This window comes from Oreochromis niloticus, linkage group LG7 (assembly GCF_001858045.2).
Source record: "Oreochromis niloticus isolate F11D_XX linkage group LG7, O_niloticus_UMD_NMBU, whole genome shotgun sequence".
Taxonomy (NCBI): Eukaryota; Metazoa; Chordata; class Actinopteri; order Cichliformes; family Cichlidae; genus Oreochromis; species Oreochromis niloticus.
The window spans coordinates 23,466,039-23,489,398 of record NC_031972.2 but is presented as its reverse complement, the minus strand read 5'-3'; the positions used below and the strand labels follow the sequence as shown (position 1 = coordinate 23,489,398).

The window sequence follows — 23,360 nt, the reverse complement described above, 5'->3', positions numbered from 1 at the left end:
TACTACTGTTATAACTTGCACATTATGTTTCTCAGTTTATATATATACTAACTTATTGGAAGTTACATGTCTATTTTTTAATGCACAGGTACAATACACAATCTGTACTTTTCTAATTATTCTAAATATTCTTAACTATTTAAACATCTTTCAGTATCCTGCTCTGTTTGCACACTACAACCTGGGTTTGCCACTTATCTGTACTTTAATTTGAATAACTGTAAAGTACTCTGTTTTGGTAACTATTGTCCAAGATGTAAATATGTAAAAATTGTATGTGTTTCTGTTCTATGTCCGGTGTCCTGTTCTGTTTGTATATGTGTTTTTCTGCTGTTACAACCAAATTTCCCCTTGTGGGACAATTAAAGGATTATTCTATTCTATTCTATTCTATTCTATTCTATTCTATTCTATTCTATTCTATTCTATTAAGTATATAGGCTTGCTAACAACATGAACAGACCAAATGATATTGTAGCTATCATGGTTAGTAATAATGAGCTAATATATATGCTATAGCAATAGGCTGGATCAGTCAAAATTCAATCATATCCTTTATGTTTGTATTCATTTTTATGTTTTTGTTGTGTATATTGCAAAAGAACAAACAATAATCAAACGCTGAAAATAAAAATAACCAAAGTCAGTCAGTCAGGTTAAAGACAAATATATTCTTTGTATTTATTCAGGTTTAAATGTATAGTATTCAAAGAGAAGCATACATGGTAAAAAAAAAAAAAAAAAAAAAAAAAAGACAAGACAAGACTTTGCCTTTTTTGTATTTTTGTTGGGTTTTTTGTTAAATATTACACAAAATAAATAAATTCAAAGAAAAAACATGATAGTTTTAGACTTGCTGCTGTGTTGGTACTTGACTAAACACAACACAACCTTTTTTCATTTTTTCCTCCACCCATCTCATCTTTTCTTCTCCTCCTATCAGTCAGCTTTCTGCTAATACTTCCTCTACCTTCTCCTGTTTTCCCCCATTTTTTTCCTTTTTTGCCATTTCTTCCCCAGTCACTGACTTCACACGTACACAAATCTAAAAATGTGAGTTAGCGTTTCACATTTTGGCACAGAAGTCATTTCTTTTCATATTTTTACCGTGCCAGTGTACTTTATAACTTAAAACAGAAAATAGTATGTACATTGTATAGCGATATATCTTATTTCTTTCTTTAAAAATAGAAATGTCTTTATCCAACTGTGATAAAATGTCTGTTTGTTTCCTTTCTTTTCCTCCTCAGTGCATCATACTGTTCAGACTTGAATCTGTCCAATGAAGCCATCACTTCAACTCCAAAAAACGTCCAATAGCCTTTAGTCTGCAGAGCTCTCCCTTGGCTGATTTGTCCAGTCATCGCTGTTCTGGCAAAATAGGCAGGAAGTGAGTGGCTGGGTTTTTCCTTCGTGTCTTCCTTCCTTTCATTGGCTTTCCCTTGGGGTTCAGTGCGACAAACATGCGCTTGTCCTTGTTGAGCCACTGAGCTGAAGCATAGGTGTTATACTTGTTTTCCTCGATGCGTTCAATTAGACGGCAGTCTGGGCCGTACTCTCTCTGTGGAGGAGAAGCAAAGAGTTTAAAAGAGCTGAAGAAAAAGATAATAAATTATATTTAAAGTATATTAGTATAAGTTGCCTTTTTAAGATTTTCTCCACTGATGAAAACCACCTCTTGCAGGTAGCCGGTGGCTTGAAACTTCCCACTGTACCACATGTGTAAGTTCTCAGTCATGGTTAGTTTTTACTCAAAAACAGTAACAGTTTTTTTGTTGTTGTGTTCACTCTTACTAATTTTTGTTTCAGTGGTTCTTCAGGGCATCGTCAAAGCACAGCAATAACCTGGAGTTCTTGTGACAAGATCCAATAACAAATGGTCAGCCATTGCTTAAGAACAATCCCCAGCGTAATCTCCAATTTTAAAAAGTCAGACGTAAAACTTGAATAGTTGTCAGTGTTGTTTGTGTGTCAGTAGTTTGGCTGTGTGGTGGTGGGATAGGTTGAGGGCAGAGAAGTTATTGTGACTTCTCGATGGTTCGGGCTTAGTGCCGAGCAAAGAGCATTGTGACACAAAGTTTGTGGCTTACATTACCGCAATGGCCACCCACTGGTAAATGAAGAGAAAATGATCTGAGAGAGCTGCATTTGTCAGTTTACTGGAAGCTGCCCTTCTGCTTAAGGCTAACAGCGCTTAAACAGCCAGTTAACTGGATGCAATTGATATTCGCAAGCAAATATGTACTTGCTACACACACACAAACACACACTAATGGCCAATATCTCTCCTTCGCGCGCTCTCTCTCTCCACCACAGCTGTTCAAATTGGTTCCAGAAGTAAAGCTGAGTGTTCCCAGAGCAAAATGAAAATATTTTACGAACGCTATGCAGCTTTTTAAACTACACTGGTACGAGGTACAGTTAAATATCGCGTGAGTGAATGATGTAGGAATATAAGCCTGTTCACGGTCACATGGTTAAAAAAAGTAAGTAGTAAATCGGTAAGCTTTAAGATGAAGGCATGTTCAAAGGCTAAGGTTAGAGTTAGGCAAGTAGCAGCTATAGTTAAGGATCAATTGAGTCTCAAAATAATGGTGTTAATAGGCAAAAGAATCGTTATAGTAAGTACAGAAACGAACGTTAAAGTAGTAAAAGTTACAGGCGATCATAACCTGTGGTGTCACCTATGTGCTTTAATCTGCCAATACAATGAAACAATGAATTCAATTGATTAGCACCAGATAAAGAAGTCACTGTGTAAAACCATCAAGTGTAATCGAATGCCGGCCCTTCGCCGCTCCGCTACTAGGGCTTGTGTTGTGCCGCGGAGAAGACGTCATGGGAATTCAGTTGGAGGCCATGCAACAAAATGCCTCTTTTTATTTTCTGTCTTTTCTACCGTGTGTCATTTCATCTGTTGTGTGGCTCCTCAGAGACATGCTGAAACTCAGGTCTTTCAAAGTAGGGAAAAGAGGGGGGTGGGGGAGGCAGAATCGAATGAGGGAAAGAAGGGTGAGTGAGACAGGACAGATAAAACGAGGGCTGCTCTACCCAGAGAGACTGAAGCAGAACAGAGAAACTGAAGGATTGTGTTTCCTGTTTCTGAATGGAGTGGAGAGGAGAGGTAGGTAGAGGAGAGTAACTGTGGTTCCTATTTCTGGAACAGTGAGTCGTACAGCCTTGTCCATTGTTTTATAAAGCATTCAAGAAACTTCAAAGCCACAGAACCACCACTTTAGAGGGAAAACGTCCTTTTACCGATTTTTTTTTCACTATCATCATCAGTCGAATTTAGCAATTGCAAAAGTGCAGAAGTGCATTTGCAAAGAGTGAAGCAGATTTTGAACTAACAAGGCGTAAATCTCTTAAAATGGACCTTGTTTTCTGTCATGTACTAAGGGTGACCAAAAATTTCAAGTAATGAATTTGATGTTTGTGCAAGTAATCTGCTCAACAAGTTTATTATTTAAGCTCTCAAGCTTAAATAAGCTGAAGCAATTGAGTTCTTGAGAAACCGTGGTTAAGAATTTAATCCAAACCAAGATATTAGCTTCATTATTCAAAGAAGGATACAAAGCTTCTCTGAAAAGAGAGACACCCGCTGGACTACAGAGCTGCATAGGACTCTTATATATATTGTGTAATTTGTACAACACTCGGTTTCATTTTTTCTACTCTTAGATCTGTATGTCATGGAGAGGGTATATTAAAAGGGTGTTCGCACCCATCTCCATCCACCTGCTGTTTAAACCCTCTGTTTGTTAGGAACAATCAATCACCAAGGCCTAGAATAAGATAAATAAGGATGTTTTTGGACTGAGAATAAAGCTATCCTCTTGGACTTAGGGAATAAAGCATATTAAATAAAAACGACAGGTCAGAGAGTAAAACAGCGCTAAAACTTACCGCTCCGTACAGAACGCCATTCTTCTTGATTGCCAAGTAGTGGTTACTTTTGAGGCCCTTGATAGCCACCACTCCCACATCCACTGATTTGATCTCCAAAACACCTGGTGGAGCAGGGACAGGGAGACAAATAGGGAGTCAACTTTTGTGTGGGTCATTTACTCAGATAGAGTTACATTCTTACAACCACATATTTTTCTATTTATAGTCTGGAACAGGACCCTGAACAGGTTCCAGTTTCCTGTGATGATTTATTTACTTTTTATTCTGTCTGTCTCTAAAAGCAAAAGTTTTTCATTACATTACATTTATATGCATATGTATGTCTGACAACTTAAATGACTTTAATGATATAGTAATTACTTTGGAATAAAGCTCAAAGTTTCCCATCAATTTTCATGCAAGTGTTAATGTTACCAAAGACAGTATGAAATGGAGAGACTGCATCAAAATATCTGCATGCCTCTTAAGGCTGCTATAACATATCTATATGTTTGTTAATTTCAGGGTCTCCTGCACTGTTTTTTTTTTTTTTATTTCATATTTTCCCACAAGTGAACCCCAGTCTTGTCCCCCTCCCTTTCTTTTTCCTTCACTGTGTGACAGTCATCCCGGTCTCTTGCCCCCTCCTCATCAGCTGGTTAGCTTGTGGGCTGTATGCTCTGGGACCAAGGTGTTAGCCAGGAAAAAACATTTCTGCATTCTATGTTTGTTTTTCTGACCAGAGGAGCACAGGCAGGCTGGACGGAGCAAGGCTTTCTGCCTGCCAGACTGGCAAGAGGTAAACGCGTTTGTATCAGTTTTCAAGCCTGAACCAATTACTGATTTAAGCTGTGGTTGCCAGCCCTTCCTTCTCTCATCCTAAAGCCAGTTACAGCGGGCCATAAAGTAATCAGGAGATGAGGTGATTAGCCGAGGGGGGTAGTAGGAAGTGGAGGCTGGTTGCAGGAACACTTTAGACAGAAAAGAAACTTGGATATTCACCTGATCTTTAGTGGTAAATAAACAAAAAATGTAAATGCAAATTTTCATGTGTCCCCAAAATCTGGTTGTGAGACACTTAAAAAATATTCAGTGTATCTCAACTGCCTCATACAGTAGCTGCCTTTTTACCAGATGACCCTTCACTGCCCTTAACCCTCTTCTCTTGTACTCAGACTGAGATTTGCAACTTCCTGCAGGCTTTTGATTTTTATGAAGGTCAGACCTGAGGAGATTTATGGGGTTATGTGAGCCTCCAGCTCAGAATTATACAAAATCTATATAAAGAATATGTCTTTCACTGACTACGCTGCATCGCCTAGTTGGTCTTTGTTTTCACTGGACAAGGATTTGGAGAATGTTTGTGATTTTTTTTTAATGATTTGTGGCCTCGTGTTAAATGTTGTGGCTGATGCATTTGTCCCTCATGTGGTCGATTTCAAGAACTTTAAGAAGAGTTTCGTAGCTCCACGGTGCGTCATGCAGGCTTGCTGTGTGAAGTCCATTACTCACACAGGCATGTGCCACAACACAGCGCTGATCTATCAGGTTCAAAATGTTCCAGCTGACATTTCTGAGCTGTGATCCATTAAAAAAAAGGGATCTGTCTGTGCTGCGCTACAGGCTGGTCCACCTGTTCAAACCTTCCTCCTTCCATTTGATGTGGTTTGTCTAAAACCAAAAGCACAGGGCTCTTTTATGGCCCCTGCGCCAGTTACCAGAAGCAGCCCGTCTGCCTGTGAGTGAAAAAGCCTGGCTGCAACAAAAGGCTTAAATTGCAGTAACAACAGTTGGCAGTAATGCAGGGAGATGGAGAAAAACAGGACCTGAGCTTGTGTCGGGCTAACGTTACCTCTGCTGTCCTTAAAGCTGCATTTTATTATTTTACTCTCTCACTCAACACCTTGTCTTTTTTGGTGTCTTGTTAATGTGTATTTTTTATTTTTTCTGCTTTCCCCCCCTCTCTCTCTCCTGTTTCCCTCCCTGTGTCCCTTGGATCTCAGCCCAACATCTTTATGAATTATGTTTTAAGTGCAAAGGGGGAGTTTTATGATCTGGCACTGAAAGCAAAAAAAGAAGAAAAAAAAAGCACAAAGTTTACTTAATTTAAAAGGCATGGTCATTTGCTGCTATCAACATTTTTTAAAGAACTACCAAAGGCAAACACCTGTGTGTAACAGGGCAACATTTCAACTTTCATAAGAGCGAGCCAAAATGGTCTCTGCTTGTCAAGCTGTAACTGACAGAGCTGGAAGTTCAAATAAACACAGCCCAGCCGTCTAACAAGGAAGAAACTGTTCATTAACGACTCCATAATGACCTTAACCATATTTAATTAACAGATTTTTTTGATTTTTTTTTTTTTTTAGACAAATCTGAGCTCACGAGAGCAGGTTTCATGCATTTTAAGCCATAACGATTGCTATTCATAGTAGTGGTTAGGATCGTGACTGATTGAGATTTTTGGTGTTGCTGTAATTTTCCACATTGGTGTAATCCATTGTTATATTTGTTGTTACAATGATCTATGCAGTCTCTCTGACTTATAGGAGAATTTCTCAACCAGATTTCTGTTTAAATTTGGCACCGATTTCAACCAGATTTACAAAGCAAAAGAAAATCTGAAGAAGTTTTAACATCTGCTGCTGTTTGTTCATTTGAAGTTAACCCTAGTGGACCGGCTATAAATCAGCCACCAACCGAATGATGATTAAGGTGCTATGACATAATTAGAACAGGAACGAGCAAAGAATGAGTTCAAAGCTTAATTTAGCTTTTGCATTATTTCACATACAGGTCAGCAGTCACACTGAGCTTGTTTGTTTCCCAGTTAAGTGAAAACTGTAATGACTAGTGCACTGACTTCACAGGATAAAATCACTGGATGTATGACAGTGTTTACTTTTTAAGGTAAATACTTTTGAAATCAACCAATTCAAAAACAGCTTCTTTGCAGAGAGACATGAAACCTGAACTCTGCTAAATACTTAGTACTTATATGTTAATACTCACTTACTGACTAAGCAGCACAACAGGACTCACTCTTGCATTACAAAGTCAATATTCCAGTGAGCAGTGTAACCAAGTGCAATAACAACTCAGCTGTTTTGTATTATTTTATAATTGTACTGAATTATATCATAGTAATGTATGCTAAATATGCAGGAACCACCAGGACTGCTACAAATTTCATTGTAATTTGTTCAACAGATGTGAAAATAAAAGTAAAGTCCAATCTAATGTAGTCTAATCTAAAGATTAAGCATCAGCCTGAGATGTACACTCTTCTATGATCATTCTAGCTCATGCAGATCAGCACGGTCACACAAATATAATAAAAAGACACACTCTCACACAGGAGCGCGCACATTCGCAGACCTCACACCGACCCCTGTTAGGCCCCTTTTTGGAAACGTGGTCAGTTAGACTCCAGCTGATCCCAAAGGTTAGAGGAGGTTGTGAAAATGTTTCCACTGTTTATCCAGGGGCTTTTTGAAGATTATACTGCAGTTGTTCACTTCGTGACCTCGACACGGTGACCAGCTGTGAGCGGGTCTACTGCGTGTCTACAGCTCGGAGAGGTCTTGCTCCTCGTTGTGAAATATCGTCACTTGCGGAGCAGTTTGTGTCATGAACTCCCCTCCGCGAGCAGAGTGGAAACGATTTTTGTTCTTTTATTCTGCGTCCAGTGCTCTGCTCTGAACCTCTGACTTCACTATTTTTATTCCAGCATTGACTGATTTCTCTCACCCTTTTTGAGATAAATGTGACATCCAGGAAACAAAATTCTCATGAAGACAAAAAGGACCCTATTATGTATTTCTCTTAAAAAAAAAAAAGATTTAATAGGAACCTTTCATGCGTTGAGGTCTAAACAGTAAGATCATTTTTCTCTTTGAAACAAGCAGCAGAGTGACTGACGACATTTCATATTCACAGTGACATGAGAGTTTACATCCAGGCAACCACCAAAGACTCCAAAGCAAAGAAAATCCAGTGGGAACACATGCAAAAGAATTCAAAAAGGGGAAAAATGGACCACCAAATCAGATACGAATTGCTCTATTTGGTCACGTAAATAGAGAAAATGTCTTTTTAATTTGGCTCGGCCTTTGAGGCCACAGTTTTATCAGGATTAAACAATTTTGTTAGCGTTAGTTATTTCTCGGAGTTTGAGCGGACTATTTCCGTTTCTTTATGAAGTCCGAAAGAGAACAAACATCTCTCGGATGTGCAGATTGCTTGGTGAGAGCTTGTGGAGATGTTGGGCTGGAGCAGAAACTGCTGCATGTTGTGTATTTTGGGGAGCACTGAGGTATTTGTTTAGACTGATGTGGCTGACAGCAGTATCTTCTTGTGCTAAGTGGCCACATCAAAGCACGCCTAGCTGATGGATTACATGAAAGAGGGAACAGAGGGCTGTTTCTGATTTCCAATATGGCCAGAATTTTTCTACAAATACAAGTTTTTTTGTAAATTGATTTCTTTTCATATTGTGTTCTGCACATATTTGATTTGCGGTCTAAAAATCATATTAAATAAATTATGTTTGGCCTTTGTGACATTTAATGTGTTTTTTCTCAGTTCCTTTCATTTTCTTTTTAGCCCGCGCTCACCATATTAGCTTACTCTTGCCCGGGCAATGGTTTTATATCCTTTCCTGACTGATGCAGTCACATCAGCGTGTACAGAAATGGGCAAAACTGCACACTGTTAAACCTTCATCTGATTTCATTGGCCTTGGCGTGATCGCGTGGGTGAAAAAAGCCAACGGTCTAGCCAGGAGATAACATGAAATTTGCAATCACTTGCAATCACTCATGCTTAAGAGCGGCCAGGAGAAATTCGCAATGATGTTAACCGCGATTTGATTGAGTGGAGAACCACCTGAGAAATTGTGATTCCTTAAACGCGGTTTACTTTGTAACATGATAGAGCGCCCGTGCTGCCAGCTTCTGTCAAGAACCATTCACAGGCCTGACACAGCAGGAGTCGTGTTTTCAGGCAGAGTGCTGTGATGGTCGTCTGCATTTCACACATTTTTCATTTACAGTTCAGCTGCCAGTGCGGTGTTGCCCAACTGTTGTGGCTAGAGTTGTTGTTGATGGACTCTCAGCTTTTAGAGATCTTCTTATATTACACCACAAGTATTACCCACAATATCATTCAGCTTGTCACATCCTCTCTCTGCTTTGCTCTGTATTGTGTTCGTTTGCACATGTATTAATTTTGTACGCATTCAGTACGCACACACTTAACACACACACACAGAGTAATGAGCCGGCATTCCTGACGGCTCTGTTCAAACAGCCAGACTGTCCAGATGCCTCTCCAGTCTCAACTCACAGCACTACCTTTGATGACTCCATTAAGAGGCTCAATTTTATGCAGTGTGTGTGTGCAGCAGGGTTAGGGGTGAGCTGTGTGTGTGTGTGTGTTTGGTTGGGGGCTTCTCCTAAAGCACGTGGTGTCTATATGGCAGCAGCCCTGGATGTTATCTGCCACAGATGCTATTCTCCATCTCCCACTGCTTTACTGGCCATGAATTCAGCCTGTTCACAGGCACCAAAATGACACTTTCTGCATTCGGCTTCATCTGGACATTTTACAACATCGCTGCAGGTAGAAAGAGTCTTGTAAAAATACACTATAAGGCAGTTGTGGCGTTTTACAATTTCTCAAAGAAGTTTTCAGAGGAAAGGAAACAAAATTTGCTTCACATCTTCAGATGTTGAAAATCTAAAACTTGATGATATTCAAGGTGATACTGCATGACAAACAAAAGCCTCAAATCCTCATCTAACCAAAGATCTGAAACAAATTAACTCATTTTTTTCTGTCAATTAACCACTCACATGTCTAACAGTTTTACCCCTGCTCTCCTAGAAGTTCTGCTACAAGAGGTCACAGTTAATGGCTCAATCACACAAAATAGGACAATAAGCTCCTTTAAGCTTTGAAAAATTTAATTGTCTTGTGATTGCACTGAATTTTTTCACATTCAGTCACCAATTCCAGTTTGTTGCTGTAATCATTTTCATTTGCAAGGCGATTGGATTGGTTTCCTGATAGGTTTCCTCTGTCTAAACAGTGGCGATCCAACTCAGAGTGATTGCAAAGACTCTCGAACAGATTGGCAAAGGGTTGCAAATAATTGCCACGTCGCAACAAGTTTGAGTCATTCTGCAACAATGAAAACAACTCCTCTGTGATGTGTCTGTCTGAAAGAGGGGACTTGACTCAGCTGGTTGGCAACTGGTTTTATTCTGGTAATATTCCTATATAAATACAAGATTGCTGAGCACCTGTGTCATTTTACAGTTAAATCCTCGTCCTGCAGCAACTGCATACGTCACTATTTGTGGCGGGATTTCTGAATTTATGCTTCAGGTCTATGAGGTTCTAACTGGACTCTGAATGAAAGTAGTTAATGTGAATTTCTGTGTATGGAGACGACAGCAGATTGGAAACAAACAGTAATAGACTGGCAGCAAGTTTTGATGATTTATAACAGTTCAACAGTACAACACATGGCATAGCAGAATTGTCAACTTGACTTAATTGATTTAATTGCAAACTGATGGCAGGCTGATTCAGCCTGACTTATGTCTTATCGCCATCTCGATGTTCCAAAGGTGCTTTGAAGACCCCGAATAATTGTGTTCATGCCATGGTCTCCAACCACTGTTTTTCCTAATATGACTGTGACTGAATTGATTCTGGGCTATCTTATAAAAGAATAATAATTTTCATGCCATTTTTGGCCATTTGTACAATTTTATGATGTTAAGCTCTCGACATGAGTTTGCTCATACTTATTTCCATAAATGACATTAGCAACTTTTCCATTGCTTTGATTTGTTATTTAAACAACAATAAACTGTTTGCTGCTACAGCATCACTGAGATGACTTCTCAGATGCTGTCAGTTCTTCCATATTAATAATATGAAACTCTGCGTGCTGGTAAAACTTAATGACCCATGGATGCTTCCAAAACGTCTACCCAATCGTTAAATAAGTCTGCATCGCAGACTATCATTAATTCAGCGTATTTGTAAACCTTTTGCCAAATGCATGGAAATAAATAATTCATCCTTTTTATAGGAGTACAGAAGTATGAAAGGTTATCAGAGAATCTCTTCCTGCTTTTCTCTCTCCCAGTCTCCAGTATATGTCAGATTGTATTGTTCAGCAATCATCCACAAAATATACACAATGAGAAAGGTTTTGCGGATAGTAATGGACTCTCGATGTTTGGCCCTCTCTTCAGTGAGCTGGAGTGCTCCAAAGGAGCGGAAGATCTTACAAAAACACAATTTGTTGCTGAAAGACTTTTGTTTAAGGTGGTGCCCAACTGGGTTTGTGGCGGGACTGACTCGGTCTGCCTTCGGAAATCTGGCTCTTCCATCTTGTTGTAGCTGACACATTAATCGACAGGGGAGCAAATTTATGGGAAGATATCAAGTGGTGATGACAGGAAGTGTGTAAATAGTGATGGAAGACAGATCCTGTCATTGTCCTCAGCGACTTTTTGCAAAAGAACAAAAAAAAAGTTAAACAAAGACAGCACTGAAATAAAAGGGCTATCTTAACGAGAAAATTATAATAAAAGTGGAGGTGTTACTGTCAGCATGCATGCGTTTCTATTCCTGAGGCATCCAAACATCAGTGAATGCGTTAAAGGACACTCGTAGGCTTATCGGTGTGTATGAGAGACCCCTGAAAAGTTTGCACAAAAGAGTCAAACATTTAACTCTTATTTTTTTTCTGTTTATTACGACAGGTTTTAAATTGTCTAAATCAGCTCCCGGGGGGTGTTCTGCACCAAGGAGTCTAAATATTTTACTATACGCTGTAAAAATGTGCTGATTTGGGACATGTATCCCATTAAAGACACACACTGTGGACATTACTGTTACCCACATTATCTCTGAGCAAACACAAACTCTGATATGACTGTGTCACATAAAACGGCTCTGAAAGGATCCCTTTGCTGTTGCTGTGGTGTGGCTTGGATTATTAGCCAGCTAGCTGGCAAGCTTAAAGAAGTATTAGAGCGAGTTTCCATCATCAAGTGACGATAAAAGGCTAAATGAGCTAAATTGATCAAATATGCAGATGGTTGCATTCAGTTTGATTTTCTTGACGACAGCAACAGAGAACCAAAATGCACGCAGATTGAAATGCTTCTTTCTGTTACTATGAAACAGGTCTGAAGCCTTTAAGGTGAAAGGTTTTAGAATACAAACAGCTCTAATTGCATCTGAGAGTATGAATGGTAGTAAGCATATGCTTAATGAAGATTATCAGGGGGCCTTGGAAAAGTCTCTCCCTTGTAAGAGATCCCAAAACGTTTATTTTTTGGCCTCGCTTGCTCCGCAGATTAGAGTAAAATGAGTCATAATTCAAAAGTGACATGATTTGATCCAGACTCCCGCTGCAACAACATCACGGGGAAGATGTGCAGTATGAAACCAAAAGAATTTATCGCAGTTACACACCCACAGGAAGACTCTAACTAATTTCACTGATTACCGCGAATAGTTTTTCCATTATCTTTGTGTATAGCCAATCAGGGGCACCCTTAATGGCGTCCTGCATGTAAACAACATGAAAGTTGTAGCTGAATTAAAGGTCAGAAAGAGGAAGGTAGTGTGTGTTTATTGTATGTTTTCAGAGTACAGCCGAATGTAATTGTTGATGTTGGCTCTTAAGAGCACCCGTTTTAGTTTTTCCTGAACAAGCTCCTTCAGTGATGTTTGCGCGCCCTTTTTATTTACAGCTGCTGGGGAGAAGAGTCCGTGCAGATGTCAGAGTAACTTTAAATGAAAACCAATGCTGACACTAACCTCTGGTACTTCCAGTACCTCCTCATAACTCTCTTTTATGGGCCACACTGTTACCTTTTCCCATGAGAACCCTAAACACGCTCATCAAGCATCCCATCGAAGGCAGATCTCAGGACTTGTTACATTTGTATTTGGCTCTCACCTTGCTGAATCATTCAAGCTTTATGGATGCAAAGTACAGAGATGAAGAAGTGCATGTGGTTTTAAATATGTACACGTTTATTCCACAGCAACAATCTGCAATGTTGCATTTCTAATCGCATTTTTTTTCCTTTTTTTTACAATACACAGTGCAGCCTACATTGCTTTGATGATGTTTTAATAGTCTAGATTTGCTAAAGTTATAAAAGTGTAGTAAAATATATTTTAACATTTTCCTGTATTTTCTAAAACTGCCCTAAAATAATTCTAAAAGTTGAAGAGGACTCTGGATCCCAACGGCAAAACAAGTTATTTTGGCTGAAAGAAGATTTTAGCTTTGGCACTGACTTCACAACATACACAAAAATAATATTTGGATACAAATGCATCATTCCAAATACAATTCTGTCTCTTGCAGACTTGTTAATATAAAATTTGGCTCTTTGAGTTGCAAAAAATCTGGCATTTGCAGAGTACAACCAAAAGTGGTACAATACTTGTAGTGCTGACCTTTCCATTAGCAGTGCTTCCTGACTCAGGTCAATAGGTAGAGGTCAAACAAGAGGGGGCAGACCCGTGTAATTATCCTGGCCAGGGAAATCCTGGTCTAAATCAGAATGATGTCCAGAGAATTAAGAGTCTAAAATTGTGGTTTGTTTGATTCTCCCATGACAGCGCAGTGATTAATGCATGATAAATGTTAACCAGAAGTGTGTGTGTGGCAGCTTTTACGATGAGAATCAAACCTCCAACTGCTGTCACCTTGGCACCGTTTAGTCGTAACTGAGCTACTCACAAGCACAAGTCTGCAGTCCAACTGCGAGCGCATGTCCATTTATTACACTGTGTTATTCGTTTGTTTGTAAACAAGATGTGACAGTCTGTGGACAAAATGGAGGGAAGGAAACAAGGACGGTCTTGTTTCTTATGGTCAGCGGGAGGATGGATGCTAATGACATGGCAGCCCCAAAAGATTTCCAAACTGAGACCAGAACGCTTCATTTCAAAAGGCCTTATGAGGTGAGATGGATAAATGGGCGTTTAGAACATAACACATCAGAACGCACGATTCTCTAAAGCCTGAGTGATGTGCCGGCCTCGGCTCTGACAAGATCATTAGAAAGGCTCCGCTGCGGAGGAGTGCCGCGACCCCGGACCAGCAGCTAAAACTTCTTCATCACCTCTGACACTGTCTAATGACACTCATTTGCAATCTGACTTCCTGAACATTAGCAGACGATTAGACTACGATAACCACGGCAATTAACCCCCGCGGTAGTTTTTCAATCTAATGCTTTCCCGAAGAAGTGTGGCATCGGGTAGTCGCACACCTGATTTTACACTCTGGAGAAACTTGAGTGCACTGTTTTTGTGCAGTTGTATTATATAAGATGCTGCATATAGAGAAAGTTTGCTACATTATTTCACATAGGCCATATGTTTCTAATAGCCAGAAACCAGCATCAGAGCAGTAATCTGTCTAAAAGTCTGTGTTTAGCTTCAAAAGTATACCAGTGTAAATGAGCAATGTTATAATCTGAGGTATAAAAATAAACAAAAAGTGTGTTCAAAACTTGTGCACAAACACACCAGAGCACTTCTGAGTAGGACCAGTCATACGCTGTCTAGTATGTGAAAAACCACATCCATGATCACCATTAGGGGAATAGAATTGAAATATATTCTGTTTGGTTTAGTTTGAAGGGTACAATTTGTTCTTTGCTTATTTCAGAGTGCATAAAAAATGGCAGTAAGTGGGAGTGTTAGCATAAGCATAAATGCTGCTCTGCTCACGAGCCCGTGTGCAGTCATGCTATCTGAGCACAAGCACCTGGACGTGGAGTATAGTTTGATGCTGGGCAGCCACACGCATTATTTAATCACCAAACTCTCAGCCATGTCTCAGTCTACAGCATGTCGAACATCTGCACTTACCATCAGGTGGATACAGATTGATGAAATGCTTTCTAAATATACCGCCAAGACAAAATATGGCCTGAAAGGTTTAGCCTTCACGACCGAGTTCCCATATTAAGATTCCCTTTTCTCCCTGGAAGGTTCTTACCTATTTCCTAAAACAATCAAGTGGCAAGAGCTGCTGAAATTGATGGATTGTGCCTCTAATGCCATGACCTGATGCTATTATAGTTAGTGACACGTTGCAGCCTAATGGCTGAGCTCTTTCTGTGCATGTGAGTAAAAAAAAAAAAGTGTGTACATATGTGTGTGTGTGTGTGTCAAAGAGGTCTGCAGGCGAGGGGAGGGAGGAAGAGACGCTAATTGAAATTCCTTCAGCCATGTCTGGCAGAGCCTTGGTGTCTGAGTGGCACACACACGCACACATATTCACACTGGCCCTGGCCCTAATAAAAGTGGGCTTTGCCATATGGAGGCCATGTGCAAGACTGGCCTCTCTGTGCTCAAGCGTGTGTCTGCATCTGTGTGTGTGTGTGTGCGTGCATGTACTCAGCAGGCGAGCCTTGTACAGCACCAGAGCGTCGAGTACAGATGCATGCAACCCTATGACATGTGTATGAAGGTGTGTGAGTGATAAAGACCAGTTTAGAACAAGTACACAGACACTTGACATCATACATTAGAAGAAAACTATTCAGTAATGCAGCGAACGCCTGTTCTCTAATAATAAAGATATTAGCTCGTGTTTTGGACATCACCCATCTAATTCAGTGAACTGGCAGGCAGACTGTGGGCAGGTAAATGTGGGAGCAATGTTCTGTTCTCACTCAACAACTACTGTCAGTATGTCCTTAGGCCATGCAGTTATTCTGTGCCGCTCGCAGGCCAAAAGACTGTGGCAGACTTGGAGAACTTCCAGATGTGTTTAACTAGAAGATAAAGCCGCACACTACAAAATGATAACAGCTGATTTTCTGTTCTGGATCAGTCATAACTGATTATGATGAGCCTTGCAAGTCGTTAAAAGTATTTAGATTTGCTGCAGTACAGATCTGATGCTTTGGTGAGATTTGCATGATACCATCTGGCTATTTAGCATTTTTTTTTAGAAACCAAAAATAGGGCTTTTGCCATAATTTGTTTTTATTTTTTGGGGGGCGGTTTTTTTTTTCCTGCTGTGCCTGTGGATTTTGAAGTTATCGTTGCATTTGTATTATTTTCCCTCAGAAACCTAAGGTGCTTTTAATATACTGGTGGAGTTTTGAGTTCCCAGCAGCAGAGGAACTGTGAGTGTGAAAGAGAAACTGTGTGAATGTGAGGCTGAGTGATGCTGACAAATAAGCATGTGTGCTCAGTGACCCTTCTCGGGATAAATAAAGGTTAAAATCATATTTCCCTGCCTGCAAAATGCACAACCAGGAAAACAAAAAAAGGGGGAGCAGGAAGCGTTTGGTTATTGCTTTATATCTGAGTCAGTACAACCTCATAGTTAGCATATGCCCACCACTATTATAGCAAGAGCACAATAGCAGCAAGGAATAAGAGTACTTGTCATACTCCCCAGGGGTTTGGTAATAGCTGTGTTTTAGATATTTCCTCAAAGAGGAAGAACTTTCTCTGGGCAATTTCTAATTGGTTCCAGTGGATCATCGCTCTTTTTTATCTGCCCGGTTTACTTTTTTTTTTCCTCTCCTCTCCTGCTCTTCTACTGTCATGCTTTTCTTTCCCAAACTCTTTGTAGTCAGGCAATATGCCTGCCTCTACACATGGTGAAAAGGCTGCAGGCGCGCAGCTCTGTTATTTGTTCTATTGCCCAGCTACCTGTCTGGAAGTGCATGGGTGCTCACAGAGCGGAAACAAGGAAACATCAGTGGCCACAGATAAACATGTGCAATGAAGTGGAAGACAAGCAGTGCGGCTTTTGCCACAGATGTGCCACTGACAGATACTAAGGTTGCGTTTGGCTCTCTTTATATTGCCTTCAAAAAGTCTAAAAAGAAAGATCTCATATCAGGATCTTGAATATGAAATTGATTTCTGACCTTCATAAGTTGCTGTGTGTGTGGTTAAAAGCTGTTTGCACCAGAAAGAATCAGCTGACACATTAAAGACAGATGACTTACTGTATGGATCGTCCTTGTTTCCGGTGCCGTTAACCTTTCCCTCCTCGCCAATGCGAAGGTAGAATTTCTGGGAGGAGAACAGTTTCCGCCAGCGCACGTCCCCTTGTAGATGCTTGTAGCTGCTTCGCACGTGCCGGCCGACGACCGTCGCGGATGACGATGACACATTGGTCGCCCTTGGCAACCTTGCAGAGGATGCGTGAAGCGGTGCGGGTGATGAGGAGGGTGGCGGGTATGAGATGAGGAAGTGAGGAGAAGTCCCTCCTGGTGCATTGCGGCCGTTTTTGGAGGAAGCGGACAGTGGGGAGGATGAGGACGGTCCGAGCAGGAGAAGCAGGAGCAGCAAGGTGAGGGAGAGGAGTGAAGAAGGTCTACGGCAGGGGCAGGAGGAGAACCAGGCGGCCGGTGCACCTTGTGTCACTGTCCATCTACACATGGTAGTGGAGCTGGGAGAGCTGTGGATGTGCTCAGGGGCTGGGGCATGCTGAGCTGGTGCAGGGAGAGGGAATGAGAGTGGGAGAAACTCCCCCCAACTAAACCTCCTCTGTTTGGGAAACCCCAGCCTCACTGGGACTGTAGGTGTTAAAACCTGTAGAACAGCTGGGGTGAAGATGGTGCGACTTGCTGTGGCAGATGTAGGTTGATCAGGAATATAAACGTTGCTGTAGCGGGGGGTAATGGTGAAGCGTTGTGGCTGACGCCGCTGTAGTCCCCCGGTGCTGTTTATTCCTCACAAGCGCCACAGGAATGCGTCAACAACCATAACTCAGATCACCTCACAATGAGAATTACTAAGCGCGCTCCTCGGGGACCTCTCGCCTCCTCCTCCTACCTCTCCTCCTGACACTGACACTCTCTGCTCCTGGTTCCACAAAATTACTCAAAATCCCATTTTAAAGTTCACATCCAAAGACAAAAACACAAATCATCAGTTCATTCACACAAACACACACACGAACACATGCGTCCCAGACGATTTATCCCCCCTCAGTCCTGGCAGAAGGAGAAGCAGGTTAGGAAAAAAAGATGGCAAAGTGCTTAGTAAAAAAAAAAAAAAATCAAATAAATAAAACAAGGAAGAAAAAAATAAAATTAAAATGCTGTTTCTTATGAAGTGTCCACGCCACCAAAAAAAAGGAAAAAAAGAAGGCGTCACAGAATCCAGACTTTCTTCTCTTCTTTCTTTGTTTCTCTTGTTTTGTCTGAGCTGGTTTGAAGTTACTTGAGTGTGTGACTGACCCCGCGAGCTCTCGTCTTTCTCCCCTCTCTTGTAGTGCGTCTGTCAGTGAGCTGAGCTCCCTGTCTGTCCTCTGTCCTTGCCTCTCAGAGTCTGAATGCTGGAGCGGTGCGTTGCCTCTCTTCTTTCCTCCCGTGTGTGGCTCCCTCTCCTTTGGCCCCCTCCCTCTTTCCGTTGCCTCTCCCTCTCTCTCCTATCTATCAGTGGTGCTCTCGCTGGATATTTGGCGTTGACTGAATCTTGTCTTTTCTTTCACCTTATTTATCTGCTGTAGTTCCCCAGATGTCATCTCTTAGTGTAATTGGACGTCTATTAAAACCACTCGGCTTTGAAGGGCTGTGTGCATTTATGTGTTTGTGCGGGAGAGGGGAGCAGGGGGTGGGGTGTTCTGTTCCACCCTGTTTTCGCCTTCCCTCCCTCTCCCCCATTTCTCTTTCTCCTCCCCTTCCCAGACCACTAGTTGAGCGGAGCAGGTCAGAAAGAAGGAAAGAGAGCCGTTCATCTCTCCCTCTCCCAGGTTTTTGGGAGTGTCATCCATCTTTCTGATCTTACTTTCCTCTTGATTAGAAGCACTTTTTTTAAATTTACCAAACCATCTGAAATACTAAACGCTGGCCAAACTTCACTCCAGGGTTGCCTGAAAAGAGCCGTCGAATCTGTTTAACAATCAGCTGAAAATGATCAATTCATTGATGTATTTCTGACTGACTTGAAGCCAAATAATGACATCCGTGTCTTCTTTTAAATCGGCTGAAAAACTTGTGATAAACAGCTAATTTTCCCTTATTGCATCTTCTTTACTGGCACTTAAAAACTCTCCTCCCTCTATGACACATGATTTCCTGACAGTGTCACAGACTTTCTCTTTCTGATTTAAAAATGCAAAAAATAGTTATGAGATGAGTCAACGTTCCTCAGCTGTTTTGACTAGCACGTAGCAATTTCTCAACCTCAGTCACTTAAGCCCCTGAATCTTCTGCACACCTCTCTGTGTTTGGGTAATCGCTGTACCTTACGTGCGTTGCTGCATTTTACCTTTCAAGAATCTAGGTCTGCTGTCTGGCTTCAGCATTGTTTAATTTCCTATTCACATTGTCAGACAACAACCATATCTCCTCCTCTTCTTCTCTTCTTCTTAGTTTATCTAGTAATATTGCTGTAACAGCTCACGCCTGTCAATGGTATGCTGCAGACATATTTGACTTTTAAACAATTCCATTTGGGGATGGATCAGTTGCACAGAAATAACCGTGTAAAGACGACCTGTACACTTACAGTCAGCCAGTGCTTCCCTCTGCAGTGGTAACTCCAGCTGAGAATGGACAGATGTTGGGCGCTGCCAGCAATCTGTCGTTCATGTCAGCTTTACAGCCTTGTCTTTCCCGCTGAGGTCCCGACTTCGCAGGTGGTGAAGATTGATTTGGTGAAGGCCAACCACTGTGCAGAATGTCATGATGAAATGACGATCAATCACTGCATAAATTTAGTGTGTATTCTTAAGTAATAGGCAACAGAGAAAATCCTGCACATGCACAGCGTTGTTTTTACTTTTTTCTTTTATGGACTTTACAAAGTAAGAGTGCAACTAATTATTTTTCATTCATGAGTTTGCGGGCTAATTGTTTTCTCAAATTAATAAATGATTTCATATATTAAATGGCAAAAAACGTTACTAATTGTTTTCAAGCTCAGTGTAGCTGCATGTGAACTCCAGACAATGTTGGGAAATTTCCTTAGGGACTAATAAAGTATTCTGATTCTGATTCTGAACATCAAATTGGGGTATTGTTCACAATTGGTCGTCTGTCTGGACATACTTTGCTGAAGATGCTGGTTGGGTGAAATGTGCATTAAGAAGCATTACATTCCCTCATGGTTGAAAACTTAGCAGACTAGCCGCTGACCCCCTGACTGAATACAAGGTAATCAATAGCTGCAGCCCTAGAGTACACATCATTCCCTTGCAACTAGTTGTCAGATGGTCACCAACTGGTCTCTAGGCCTGTGTGACTGAGGCTTACGAGGGAGCCTCCAGGGTCAGTTCTATCTAATATTTGTGCCCTCATTTGCAGCTTCACTGGGTAAAGTTGGAAAAAGTTGAGTTATGCAGTAGATTGCCTCGTCTTACTGACCAAGCAAAGTCCAAAAACCATAAACGGTTTACTTTATTTAGATAAAATAACAAAATCAACCAACTGTTAAACTCCTTACTTGGACTTTTTGCACATGTATGCTGTTGGCATCGTTCAGCACCGCGGACAGCACTTGACAGTGTGCTATTCCAATCTGTTAATGCTTTAATTGAAGGATGTCACCTTTGAAATCACAACAGTACTTGCTGCCGTTTAACTTTTTTTCTGTTCAGTAGAGATTGAGGTGACTCTCTTAGGAAGATGGAGAACAAAAAGATATCCCACTGATGGAGAAATTCATCGACACAGTAGAAAGCGGAAGAGTCCCAGAAATATGGTCTTAATTGATGTGATGTAGCGTGCCAAGTTATATAACTCGTTCTTTCATTTAGGGTCTATAAGTCTCTAATGGTGATACAGTTATAAGTTCTAAACAACACATATTAAAAAATGTAACTTGCATTAATAATGCTTAACTGCAGGAAAATAGCAATGTAATTAAGTGTAACTGAATTCTGTTAAATCAGTAATACAACTCTACTTTTATCTAGTTTTAAAAACAACACCATTAAAGTATTTTATGTCAGTAATAATCTTTCTTCCTGGATGCCTTTTGTGAAGATACTGTGCACTTGTAATTGGCTTTAGGGGCAGCTGTGAACGCAGAGGACCTTACTGTAAGCTGAGCATGCTCGCTGTGAGCCAAACTACTGCAAAAATGAATTAATTTGGCCTTCTGCAGCAAGTGTGGGAAAACTCTGAGGGAAAATAATGAGGGAAAAGAGAGAAAAATGCCAAGAGATAGAGCAAAAGAGGGAGAAAAGGACAGAAAACATCTGGTCAGTGGCTCTGTGGTTTGATGTTGGGGTGTAGATTGACAACACACAATGCACACATTCCACACACACACGCACACACACAGACACACACACACAGAGAGTATGTTTCTGAACCCTCTGTCATTGCACTGATGTTTTTTAAGCTGTATAATCACTGGTCTGTGGTAACGGTAAGCACAGCGCACTAATGAACTAATAATGAGTTACCGATCAGTTTCCGACTGATCTCTTCATTGCATTGCCCTGCAGTCTCGTTGTTTTGTGTAACCATCCTAACAAGACTCAGATGTTGGAAGTCAGTTGTCCATGAGGGGGAAAAAAAATGTTTCATCACACCAGAAAACAATTTTCTGGATTGAGTGAAGCACCACATATTGGAATTTTTTTTCTAAACTATTTAGGAAAGCTGCAGGGGTTTCCCTCTCTGGAGCTGCTGTCATTCAAATATTGTTTACTCTACTTCAAGCAACATGTGATCCCAAGATTGTTTTCATTCAGCGCAATGAATTTTATAGTAATGGCAAATATATATTTCCAAATACTGCGCAATACATAGCATGATCCCGCTGAAAAAATAACTATCTGTCGTCACCACAATCGCAGTAAGTCTTGTATATTTTAGTCATATTGTAAAAGCAGTGCTGTGCTAATGATGAAGTGTTTTAGATGTGGCCACGTTGCTCAAAAAAAATTTTCTTCTCTTGTAGGAAAGGAATTAGTTTCATTGTCTCGTGGTTTTGGCTAAAATTTGCGTTGCAATCTGAGGCCAAACTTCAAAGTCCCGGAGAGCTGAAGAGCAGATCTGGGATCAGCACCCAAAGCTAATGGCTGTAATCGTATTTATTCCCAAAGAGCTGTGTGGATTTTAGAACAGCTAATTTGACGGGCTTTGCAGACTCTCGCCCACATGAGCTGACACTGGTCCCCTCCGGCTCCGTTGGTCATGCCTTGGATAAGTCCTGATTGCTCATGCCCAGGAGGAGAAAGCCATTACGGACCAGAGGTTTGGCTCACTGATTCTAATTGTTTCATTGCGGTTGAGCTGGTGGCTTTGAACTCATTATGGTCTTCAAACTAACTCTGCAGAAATGACCCTCGCATTTAACTTTAATTACAAGAACATTAAAGCTGTTACAGATAAAAGGAGGTCTTGCGATAAGCTAACTTACAGATAAACTACGGTTGCGACCAAGCTGCGGAACAGATAATTCTCAGCGAATGCAAACCATCAGTGACAACTTTAATAATCCCAAGCACTTTGATTACAATCTGTTTCAGCAATCGTTTGAAACGTGGGCTCGCCATTTTAAGCAAATCAAAGTCCACTTTAAAAGCTTTATTGCCCCTCCCACTGAGCGAAATATTTTTGCCATTTAGTTGCAATGAAATGCGAACAAACATGGATCAGCAGGTTAACTGCAGCAACGAGAAAAACACGAGTAAACACTTATTTGTCAGCCAGTTTGAGAAGGTATGCCAGACTCCTGAGCACAGACACACGATGTTCAGATCGCATAAACAAAGACGTTCTGAGACAGCGACTTGGAACAATAAGGGTGTTTTATGATTCACACACCACAGTATTTCCGATGGTCTCTTGATACTGTAATAATAAGTAAGTAATAATTCCCTTCAGATAACGACACACTTTAAAGTTCTGATGATCTGGTTTCTGTCATTGACTGGAATGTTTTATTGTTTAGAAATTAAAATATACAACATCATATGAGCCACACATGAGAATTTTCTTGTGAAGGGAGAGTCTTTGCCTCGGAGGCCTGATTCAGCTCACCATTGGATAAAGATATCACACATTTTTCTCTAAAGGATTCTTGAAAGAGATTCTACAGCCTATTTCACACTGGACTGAAAAGTCTTCGAACACCCATTAACATCTGGCTTTTGTCTTCTTTATGAATGAGTACAATCTGCAGTTAACCAGCAGGTCAAATGGCTTTGCAGTATTTATTTACTCCAGCTCCGATTGCAAAAATAGAAACATATGATGATGCTGTCACCTCTACTGGTAACTTCAGCGACTCTGTGATCTCAGCCAAAAATGTCACAAAACAGACAGAAAGGAGAAAACATTCCCTAGAAACCTCTTGGTGGTGGGATGCACTACCATGAGGGTTAAGAATTTTTGAAAAAACTGATACGGATCAGACAAAAAGGGTAACAGCACTAAGCTGTGAGGCTCTAACAGCAGAACGAATGGTGGGATCCTGACACC

General features: G+C 40.9%; 1 protein-coding gene across 1 annotated transcript; it reads right to left on the bottom strand.

Moving 5' to 3' along the window:
- Window positions 1–931: 931 nt before the first annotated feature.
- Window positions 932–21,398, bottom strand: fgf10a (fibroblast growth factor 10a). The gene is made up of 4 exons (XM_019362001.2): window positions 21,335–21,398; window positions 16,920–17,648; window positions 3,907–4,010; window positions 932–1,561 (listed from the first exon to the last, which is right to left on the bottom strand). The coding sequence occupies exons 1-4, from the start codon at window positions 21,396–21,398 to the stop codon at window positions 1,361–1,363; spliced, it is 1,098 nt and encodes a 365-aa protein (XP_019217546.1). The 3' UTR covers window positions 932–1,360.
- Between the last annotated feature and the right edge of the window lie 1,962 nt (window positions 21,399–23,360).